Raw genomic sequence first — 11,251 nt, 5'->3', positions numbered from 1 at the left:
TTTTTTTTTTTTTTTTTTTTTTTTTTTTTTTTTGCTACTTTTGGGGGAGTTATCTACTTGGAATTAGTTTTTTATAAGTTTCTGAGATACAGTGCTCATCCATTTTCTTACCAGTACTTCTTGAGCAGTTTGAGATCTCAGTGTTTGCATTGATAGTTACGATTTGCCATTACCTGCTACCCTAGCAGTTTGATTTGCACAGATCTTCACGAAGCTCTAACTGTTTTGGAATTTAAGCTGCCAAACCCAGTGGAAAACATCCTTGTATGTACAGTGACGTGCAAAACGTGTCAGTTCTTCTTGCCTCTGTTATCAGGCTAACCCTCCTGGTGTGCTGGCCCTTTTGGATGAAGAGTGCTGGTTCCCTAAAGCCACAGATAAGACCTTTGTTGAAAAACTAGTTCAAGAGCAAGGGTCCCACTCCAAGTTTCAGAAACCTCGTCAACTGAAAGACAAAGCTGACTTTTGCATTATACATTATGCAGGGAAGGTAAGAGTGAAAGAACTCCATTTAAAGTGCTGTGTTTGAGATGTTGCTACATTTGATGACGGTTGTAACAACTGTGCTGATATACACTTACAGACCCTTACATATAGTACATATTACAAATGCACTTCCTTCGAGACAACCCATTTTTTTGGATTGTTCTATGAACTTATTTGGGGGTGGAACGGGGGAAGTACAGAGAAAGTTTTGTTGCAGGGCCAAGCGAGGAGAACGGGTGGCTCGTGCGCAAAACCCCTGAGCCCCCGAGAGTTTGGGGGCAAGTTTTTTTTTGTTTGTTTTGTTTTTTGCGGTACGCAGGCCTCTCACTGTTGTGGCCTCTCCCGTTGCGGAGCACAGGCTCCGGACGCACGGGCCTAGCGGCCATGGCTCACGGGCCCGGCCGCTCCGCAGCATGTGGGATCCTCCCGGACCGGGGCACGAACCCGTGTCCCCTGCATCGGCAGGCGGACTCCCAACCACTGCGCCACCAGGGAAGCCCCTGGGGGAAAGGTTTTTATCGGTAAAATTTGGGGTGAGGGCTGCTGGGTGTGTGACTTTCTTCTGATTGGTTGTTGGGGGGGGAACAGGGCGGGGCTCCGGGAATCTTGGGTTGAGCCTGCAGTTGCCGTCCTCCACCTGGGTGGGGGGTCCTGTGAACGTTTTAGGTGAAGGCTGGAAATGTCTCTTGTCTTTGTCTTTTCCCTCTTGCTGCACCCGGCTCTGGCCCGGCAGGTGGACTATAAGGCGGACGAGTGGCTGATGAAGAATATGGACCCCCTGAATGACAACGTGGCCACCCTCCTGCATCAGTCCTCTGACAGATTTGTGGCGGAGCTCTGGAAGGATGGTGAGAATGTGCTTGCGTTTGTAATCAAACTTGGCCGAATCTTTTACAGTTAAGGCTTATATATGGTTCTTTTACTTATAGACGTGTGTAGACTTTTTTACTTTAAAGCTGTTTATTTTCCCTAGAGCAGGGCTGCCGTTGTATCGGAATTTACCCACTTTCAGAAAACTTGGGTAATAAGACATCTGCCTTCTTGGTCAGGTGCTGTAGGAACATTCTAGTAGCAGAGCCATAAAGAACTACACATTTGCCTCAGGCCACCCTGGTCCCAGTGCAGTTGTAATCCAAGGGTGTTGGGATACAAAACCTGAGAAGCCTTGTGCATCTTCTCTGTGTTGTGTCCAGGTCAGCCGAGCTGCGTCCTCCCCCAGTGCCCTACCCTCCACACACATGCAAAGTGGCTGGTGAATAAACTCAGGCCATCTGCATATAGATCAGTTGTTTTTATTTCCGTCAGTCCTCACAGTTCTTTGGTTTACGTGAACCTCAGGTGAAGGTTTTGGTGATCTTATCATAGACTAGAGATTTTGCTGGTACCAGAAGAACGAAGCAGCTGTGTGTCTGTACGTGTAGTGGGACCAACATCTTCTGGCATTTAGCTCTCTCCACACTTTCGTCCTGGTTGTCCCCACCGCTTCACTTGGCCTCAGGTCATGCAGTACCTTAGTTTAGCTCTGGATCTGCCCCTGCCTAGGCTTTGACCCTGAGGCCAGGTCTGTCAGTTACCTGGCTCGCTTCTGCTTTTTCTGTAAGCATCTCAAGACCTTGCCATCTAGCTGTCTCCTCGGGTAGAGAGAAAGAAACCCAGAGGGCAGATCAGAGGGCTTAGGGCAGTCAGGACAAAAGGAAAGAGACAGAAAGAGAAGAGCCACCACAGAGAAAGTGAGCAGGGGGATGATGACCCTACCAAAGACAGCCTAGTCGAGGTCACGTACATCGGCTCCAACAAGTGCGAGGGAGCCTGCAGGGGTGGGCACACCGCACACGTACACGCACGTGTCCTGGGGAGAGATCGTGTGGGTGAGACTGTGTACAGGGAGGGGCTGGGGGAAGGGTTAGGTTTCCAGCAAGTAAACAGAAGCTTTTAATCACTGTCCCATTGGATGGAGGTCTTCACCTGGCTGCTGCGTGCTCGCTGTCACCTGTGGTGACCTGGTCAGCCCAGGGGGGCCCGTGAGGACTGAGGCGAGAGCAGGACCCTGAGGTGGTGTCTGCGGTGCCCACGCGGCTGAGGGACTCTTGGCCCTGTTCTGGGAAGTGTGAGAGTGGGTCTGAGAAATGGATCTAGCATGGAAAAAGGGACCCTGAGCTCTGGTGGCCACCGGGTCCACAGGGCTGGGAAGAGCAGCACAGGTCAGTGGGAAAGGTGCACAGGAAACGTCACAGAAAGAGGAGGAAGGAGTAACGCTGCCCGTCAGAAATGCTGTGTTCAATCCGGAGTCGATTCCGTTGTGCTGCCCAGGGCAGTGTGGCCCACGGAGCCCACCACGCCCACCCCTCCTCCTGGCTCCGCTCAGATATCAGGGCAAAGGAAGGGAGACATGTGGACAGACGGCTGAGTGTCGCAGACCCCTGAGATGAATGCCACGGGGACAGCTGAGCGGGGACTGCCTTGTTCCTGGGGTGCTAAGGTCAGATGTCATGAAGGATGAGGCAGTTTTCCTTGTCCTTGAAAAATAATACTTTGTTGAACAAACAAAGCAAGCCAGCATTTCCTGAGCACGTGCTAAGGGCCCAGGCAGTCTCCCAGCACCCACTGACGAACATTCACATCCTGTTGGGGCCTTAACCATGGAGGGTGAGTAGGTTTCTGCGAACCCACTCATCTAGGGGTGGATGGCATTTCTAGGAGTGATGTTGGTGTGGAAGAAGCGGGGGTGAAGCCAGTAGAAGGAACCATCACAGGGCAGAAGTGGAAAATCCCAGCTCCGGGGTGAGTGTCCCGTTGGGGCGTTAGGGCAGGGTTGGGGCCAGGAGGCAGAGTGAGCAGGAAATGAGGCCGGAGCACGGAGTAACGCGGTGGCCAGTCTCAGGTGAATTTGACTTCGATGACTAAATGGCATCAGTAGTTTCACGGCCCAGGGCAGGGACACAGTGTGAACTTGAAGAAGCAAAGCGGGCCGTGGTTTGTTGGATGGATCGGGGTGAAAGACCCCGGAAGCGGGGAGTTCAGCGCGAGGTGACCGTGGAAGGAAAGAGAAACAGAGGAAACTAGCATTTGACCGCTGAAGTCTCAAAAACAGATTTTCTCTCTTCATTTTGCATGAGAAGAGAAGCAGGTGTTTGGGGAATCACGACAGCAGGTCCCGGGCTTACACACTGGTTCTGACATGGTGAGCCACTTTTGACTCTTGTCTTTTCACTTCTTAACCAAAAACAATATTGTGGGGAACACCTTTGGAGCCCCTGACCTGTTCCTGTGAGCCTGCACGTCCAGCCACGCTGGACAAGCTCACCGCCCACGCTTGTCAGCAGTGAGGTGGATTCGGGAACCACAACCGGCGTGTTCCCTTGCTGCCCAGGGCCTTCTTCCGGATGGAAACTCAGGACACGCACACAGGCGGGAACGGGACCGAGGCGCCTCTGCCTCGGCTTCCTCCTTCCAGGCTCCTTTAACTCCCCGCCTCACCGTCCAGGTACGGCAGGGCCTCTGGCAGCAGCGGCTCAGAAGTGCCAGGAATGTGAGATCCGGCAGGTGAGGGTGGAGATGGGGGCTGCAGCTGCAGTGATGATCTGATGCACGTTCCGTGTCACAGGTGCGGGTGACGTGTCTCACAGGTAGGACCCCATCTGCAGAGCCCTTACCTGCCTTTCTGTGCTTTTCATGGACTAGCTACAGACAGGTTACTCACTTGATGGCAGAAGCTCTGAGAGGAAAGGCGTGTGGCCTGCGGGGCCCTCCCGTCCTGGCTCAAGCCCTGTCCACCTGTCCTTGGCCCACAGCTCAGGCCCTGCCGGGGCCCTCACCTTTCTCCATGTGGCCAGCTTGGGAGCACGTGTGGCCACTTTTGTCCAAATGGGCTGAGCAGAAATCCCCTCCCCATTGTGACCTGGCTGTGCCGGCATCCACTCCGGACTCATCCTGTGTGTTTGCTCTCCTGGTATCTCTTCTCTTAGTGGGAAGCCCTGCCATCCGTCAGCTCAGGTGGACGGTTACTCAGTTTAATCTGAGTGACAGGCTCTCAGAGGTGACCCACCATCGGAGGGAGGGGCAGGCAGAGCCTAATGCCGGGCCCCTCCGGTTTCGAGGACCGTGTGTTGCACGCGTGAGGTCAGCGGCAGGCTCAGGACTTAGAAGAGGGTCGTAGGGTGGAGAACTCGCCACGCTCACTCTGGACGTAGAGATGTCTTGGGAGAAGGGGAGCTTCTTCTCTAGGAAAAGAAAGTAGCCCTGGAAAAGCGTGTGATTATTTTCTCTTGTTACAGCCACATCAGTGAAAAGGCAGAAAATGACAGGTTGACTGAATGTGTGAGTTATATGATACATGAATATAGTTTGCCTGTGAAGGTGCAAGGCCTTGAGTATAAAACATTTCATGTTAAAATAAACTGTGTGTTAGAGTTTTCTCCAGGCCAAACCAGGAGAAATACGATTTAGTGGTGGCAGCCCTGCCCTAGAGATTCATAGTGCCCTACTTTTTTGCTGAAAGATGTTTTGCGATCTCTCTCCCAGCCGCACACGGATTTCTTGCCACCCCTCGGGGCTAACGTACAAGGAAGAAAAGACCTAAAAATTACATTTTCATGTAAATGTATCTCCTGTGATATTTTCATGAGTAACGGTATGATCAATAGGTATCATCTTAGTTACGATTTGAAGTTGCTTTAACATTTTGTACAATAGAACTTGCTACAATGGAATTTTGTTTTCCTTAGTGGTAGTTACCTATTCGTAGTTTGTATTTGAAGTAAATTATATTTCCAAAATCGGGATGGGAAATAAAATTACACAGCACTGTGAATTGTTGACAGTAAATGCCACTAATATTTACCTTTTCCAGAGTAGTCCAACTTGCTGCAGTCTTGTCCTAATTTGCTAATTGGAGGATAATTTTATGAAAGACAACGCAGATAGTACCTTATTACTCTTCAATTTCATCCTGCGTTTACATGGGGGTAACCATTTGACATTAATATGATATAATGCTCACACCTGGAGTTGGGAATGATTCCGCTGTATACATTTATTTTATACAGAACTTTGTCCAGATGTGCAAATTCTCTAAATAGTAATGTTTGCATGGGGTCTGCCCTGGACTAGCTGCTTTTGTTAGCCCGATTGCAAAGTTGACTTGTGATGTCGAATGTCTTTCACACTAACTGAAGTGTTTGTGTATTTGCCCTTCTGTCCTCCTGTTTTTGCTGTTTCTCTGCTTTAGAGATTCAGAATATTCAGAGAGCTTCTTTCTATGACAGTGTTTCTGGTCTTCATGAGCCACCAGGTGAATGGATAAAGCCTGTAGGTCTTCCAAACACAAGGGGTTTCAGCCCAGAGGAAGAACTTGCGGGGTGGGGGGCCTGGCAGGGTGGCCTGGGAGGACGGGGGCTTGGTTTCTGGGTTTTTGTTTTTGTTTTGCTCATAGACCTGCATGAACCTTCATTTCATGCTCAGTTTTATTCTCCTTCAAGGCAACTGTTTGAGCGCATAAATAACTCAGTTGCTGCTGCCTACACATTGCTTCTTTTATGCGTAGCCCGTAAGCACCGCAGAGCAAAAGGTCTGTCACTACCTTTTCCAGTAGTGCCGTTTGATACGCAGTCCTCTAACGGAATTGTTAGGCACTGATGTGCCCAGTAATATCTCCTTTGTCTTTGAGTTACCTTTAAATTTTCAACTCTAAGGAACTCCAAGGAGGAGTAGGTGGTTTTTTTTTTTTTCTTTTTTCAAGTCATTAACATTTAGTGAACAAATAATTACATAATAATCTCACGTATGTTGGTCTCATCATTATGCTTTTTATTTGGAATTTATGTGCATATCTGGCTACTTGCCCTTTTCTTTTGAACTGAAAGCCATGAAACTATCTACAAGGCTTGATGTGTGCACGTCGATACGAAGAGTGGAGTGTTAGAACCTGTACCTTGAACCTGAAATGGATTTTCACACATTTGGGCCTTATGGTTTGAATCCTTAGACCTGTTTAAAATACAACCTAACCTGTAAATCGACTGTACTTTAAAAACAGATAGATAGATGGAAGGAAGGAAAGAATACAGCCTAACCATGGCGAAGAGGCCCCCCAAAAGCCTAATATAAATGAATATCACCTAACCTTCCAATTGTTTAGTGAAATTGTCAAGCAGTAAAAACTCAAAGTCAAATTCATCTTATAAAATTTCCTTCATGATTTTTGGAACATAATGCTGAGACCCAAACCCATCTCAAAAAAGTGTTTTAAAAATATGTTAAAGAAACATACCCGTTTTAATCCAAGATTCCTGGGGTCAGTTCTGGCTCACATACTGTGAAAGAAGAAAGCTGCAAGCAAGGGGGCGGAGGGAGGGAGAGATGATGCCGAGGGTTGCTCCATGAGCTGGGATGACTAGTCCGCAGGAGAAATCTTCAAGGTCAGTCATCTTTGGCCTTGGGGGTACTGAGAGAGTTGAGGAAGTGGGTAGAGAAAGAGCTAGCTGGTAGTTAGAAGCTTATGGTCTGCCTGGGACTTACGCCTTGTTGAAAGGTCGGCGCTCGAGCTTTTGGACTTTCTCCCAAAGTAGAGCTCCCCCTTTAAATTCATTCCTCCAACTCTTGGATTTCTAACCGTTTAAGAGACTTCCAGCCCGTGGGCCCCCATCACTCCCCCGCTCCTGGCACCAGACGGGCGCACCGTGAAGTCTGGGGGTGGGTGTCCCACACCCAGCAGCTAGGGGCAGCAGCCTCGCCCAGCCCCTCCCACCATGGCCTTCCCTCTCCTGCAGCACAGATGCTCTTTCCTCTGGGGCCGGGGTCTGTGGACCAGGTGCTTTTCTGTACCTGCAGGATCAGGTACAGGGCCATCCTAGACAAAACCATTCCTTGAGGGGAGCCGGCTCCCTCCTCCCGTCTGCTTGCCTGGGCACTGGAAACGTGCCTGGTCCGTCTCTCTCATGAGGTGGCCTCTGGTCGAGTCAGCCGGCTAACCCGAGTGTCGGGGTCTCAATCTCTCCCCACCCCGGAGGGCCTTCCATCCACCATGGCCCCAGGTGGTCTTCGAAGTTGTAGGTAGTATTGATATTTCTCCAGCAGAAATGTTCTCCTCAACATATGCTCGTGGATTCAAACCCCAGAGAGGGGTAACGGGTTTTAAATGAAAATATGGGCTTTAGTATTTTCAGTGGTTTCTCGGAAGACGGTGGGTGAAGGGGTTCCTCAGGATCAAATGGTGATGGCCTTTGACGCACTGAGGTGGGCGGTGCCTGTCAATGAGATGACAGAGAGCTACCGCGGGCCCTGTGCTTCTAAGTAGAGTCATAAGGTTAGGAAAACAGCATTAGAAGAATGTGCGGGCTTTTGAGGAGAAAGATGAGAGATGGGGGTAAAGAGAGGTTTCCAAAACCATCAAAGAGCAAGTGCAGGAGAGAAAGGAACAGAATTCCTAGAGGCAGAATAAGGAGGTCATACAGGTTTCTGCTATAAACCAAAGGACTGTTTTCTTCCAAATATATTTTGAAACTCTAGACTCCTGGGATAAACTAGTAATGGAGGATGCAATGAATTAGCAAAGCGGGTTCCTAACCTCAAAGTGGTGGGCGGGCTTTTTAGACTAAAAGGGCCTGTGACGATAGGGGTGGTAGTTTGTGGCTTTAGGTCCTGATGCGAACTGTGTCGGAGGGACGGTTGTGCGTAATCTGCCCTGATGCTGGCGGACACCTGCCGTGTCCTTCACAGGGTAGTGAGTACCGTTAGGTTCTCTGACCCCCCACGAGTGCTGGACGGCAGCTGACGGGTCTGGAAGGGTGACCACCGGAGACATTGTGAGAAGTACAGGAAGCGAGTTTTCGTCGTCGATAGAGAACTCCCGCCACCCTTTTCAATCTCTCGTAGAAGCAGCACTTGAAACGTGGTGACAGCAATTCACCTGGGGCTGGGAATCAGCAGGGAGATCTGGGTCCCGGCCTGCGGGAGGGCTGCCCCACTGGGGTCTCCCTTCATCTCCTAGTGGCCCCGGAATTCTTCCCTTCCTTCTCGGCATAACAGAAATGATGACGTTCTGACTTCGAAGACTTTGAACCAGTCTTTTTTTTTCCTTCAGTGAGTCGTTAGTATCCAGTAGCACAACTGATAAAAACGGTCATCATTGGATCTCCGTGTAGATTATATCCACTGGTCCTAACCCCCATTTTTAGTGCCTTTTAGACTCTCTGGTTTAGGTCTGATCCGGTTTCTGTACGCAGTTTCGTTGTCTTCGTGTTCAGTGGATGAAGGTTCTATACGTCGTTGCATATTCTACTCTTTCCTATTTCTTTATCTTGAGTTCTAACCAGAGTTGGGAGCTCGAGGAGAAGCAGCTTCCGAGGACGGCACCTCCAGTTCCCGAGGTCCGGTGGGGACAGTGACACTTAGTTCTCAGGGTTACCGCAAGTATCAGCCGAGGCAGCGAGAGCCTGACCCGGCCCGGGAGGTGCCTGAGTACGCGCTGCCTGCCTGGCCTTGCACTTGCCGTGGCTGCCTCTGCAGCTGCCGTAATTGCTGTCGTACCCTCGTTGCTGCTGCTGTTCTAATTATAAAAAACAGAGAAAGTCAAGAAATGCTTATTTCCTCGGCCATCGTCTCACGCAGGTCCTCTTTTCTTCCCAGTACCCCGAGGCCCCGCTGACAGGCAGTCATGCCATGCTGCGCGGGGTGGGCATGAATCGTATTCATGGGACCTGCCCGCGGGAGAAGGCAGGAGTAGCCATGCCGGAGGCGCTGGCGGGAGGTGTGGGGGCTCCCTGTGTGCCCAGACTTTGGCTTCTCCAGGGGCAGAAAGTACAGGTGGGGAGGGTGGGTAAGGGAGACAAATTTCAGGTCACCTTAACACTGGTGCTCGGGGGAGGCCAGATTGCTCTCTTCCTGGATCACACGCTCCCCATCAACTGCTGAACTTCCTGGAAGTTTTCTCAAACTTGCCAAACACTAGAACATTTAACAGGTCGGTTCTACAGCCCAGTTATGTAACTGCTGTAAATTTTTTATTACTGGGTAATAGCCGTACCCTGGAGATAGACTATTCGATGTTAAGATTGTCTCTGGGAATTCATAGCAGTTGAATATTTGTTTCAGAATCATTTTCAACTGTTGGTAACATTTTAGTGTACCTTAAGAGTAGAACAGTCTTTTAGTCTATGGAAATGAGCACTGAGAATCCACCATGTGCCTGGCACGGTGCTGGGGACTAGAGCCTTCTCTAGGATAGGAGCGTGTGATGTAGTTCCTAATCATTGTGTCTGGGTATTGAAGTTAACATTAAGACAGTTTTCTCCCCCCCTTTTTGGTTTCCAGCTCTATCATCTAGAGAGAGTTTCTGAAGAACTGGCTTAAATACTTCAAATGAAATAATAGCACTAGTATTTTGGCCCACGGACAGATTTAAAGAACACAAAAATCTCATGTATTCCTCGTGTCTCCTGAGACCATCCACTAGAAGAAGGGCCAGTTAAGCATTCCGGCTGCAGACGACACCATTCCTTATGTAGAACTAAACTATGAATATGCCCTTAGAGATCGCAGGTCTGTGGAGCTCATCTCATTTCTGACTGTCCGCGTAGGGTTTATTGATTAATAAGTTGTTAGTATAAAATACTTGGAACTCTTTTCAGGCCACTGGGCAACCAAGTAATGAATTGCAGTGCCCACCAGCAGCCTAACCAGCCTTTCCTGGATGGAGGAGGAGGATAAACAAAGCCATTCTTGGGCTTCCCTGGTGGCGCAGTGGTTTAGGTTTTGATTTTTGAGTGAAATCGTATATGATTAGTGTGGCCCAAATCATTTAATGAAGTTCCCAAAGTGTTTCTCTTTTACCCAATAATTTTACTCATTGGTAGAAACTAACCCTGAGTTTAAGTATTTGAATTTAAAAAAAAAAAACAAAAACTGAAAGTTTGGAGCATTAATTTTTTAAAAATCTGAATATTCAGCTTTGGATTACCCTTATTAAAGTTAAATTTGAAAATCAGGCTCATTATGATTATGTTTTTTGTTTATTACTTAAAAAACAAAAAAAAAGTTGTCCTTGCCCGGGGCTGCATCGCGGGCTCCCTGCCACCCTGCCCTGTGGAAGAGGGGCTGCCCCTTCAGGGGAAGAGCGCAGACCAGTGTGGCTAAACCCCCGCAGTCAGCGTGGGGCTCCTTCTCTTGTTATGGGCGTGAATTGTTCTTGTGGGTAATTTTGTGTTCATTCAGTGGATACTTGTTTAAAAAAAAAAAAAATTACTGTGTGCCAGGGACCATGCTCAGGCCAACGTCCGGACGTGGGGAAGGCAGAAGAAGCCATTTGAGCTGGTGATCAGAGGGGTCCAGGGGCACCAGGGATCTGCTCTCAGGACCCCGTGTGTGTTCCATGCTGGAGAGAGATGTCCCCGGAAGCTTAGTCCAGCAGGAATATACAGGGAACAGAGTGGAAGTGTCATCCCAGGGTCTGACGTCTGTATGTGATTTGAAGCTTTGAGGAGGGAGTTTTGGCCTGGAGGCAGGTGGACAGGAAGAGGTGGTAGGGAAAGGGATGGAGATTTAAAAGCCATTATGAGTTTGCAAGGAGGCGGGGTTCCTGGCAGAGAGAAAAGGATGGAGACTTGAGAGCTTTGTGTCTGAGAAAATGCAGCTGGTTTGTAGAGTTGGCGTCTAGGGAAGGTGACAGGAGGTCCCTTCACCGAGCACTTCATGCTTTCTAGGCACCTCGGTTCTGTAAGGCTCCATTTCACAGAGGAACAAACTGAGGCTGGGAGAAGATGGGTAACTA

The 11,251-nt window shown here is 49.2% G+C and overlaps 1 protein-coding gene across 3 annotated transcripts in view; it reads left to right on the top strand.

Annotated features, from left to right (window-relative positions):
• MYH10 (myosin heavy chain 10) overlaps window positions 1-11,251 on the top strand; it is a 134,676-nt gene that overhangs the window by 85,670 nt on the left and 37,755 nt on the right. For 2 of the 3 annotated variants that reach the window (XM_024748375.1, XM_024748377.1), the window contains exons 14-15: window positions 317-490; window positions 1,220-1,334. In XM_024748375.1, coding sequence (XP_024604143.1) covers window positions 317-490; window positions 1,220-1,334 — 289 coding nt within the window. Of the gene's footprint in view, window positions 1-316; window positions 491-1,219; window positions 1,335-5,713; window positions 5,777-11,251 lie in introns of all 3 variants that reach the window. The other variant, XM_024748376.1, reaches the window with a different exon arrangement.

Source organism: Neophocaena asiaeorientalis, unplaced genomic scaffold (genome assembly GCF_003031525.2).
Source record: "Neophocaena asiaeorientalis asiaeorientalis breed wild unplaced genomic scaffold, Neophocaena_asiaeorientalis_V1.1 scaffold543, whole genome shotgun sequence".
NCBI classification, from domain to species: Eukaryota; Metazoa; Chordata; class Mammalia; order Artiodactyla; family Phocoenidae; genus Neophocaena; species Neophocaena asiaeorientalis.
This window is presented reverse-complemented; position numbering and strand designations above follow the sequence as displayed.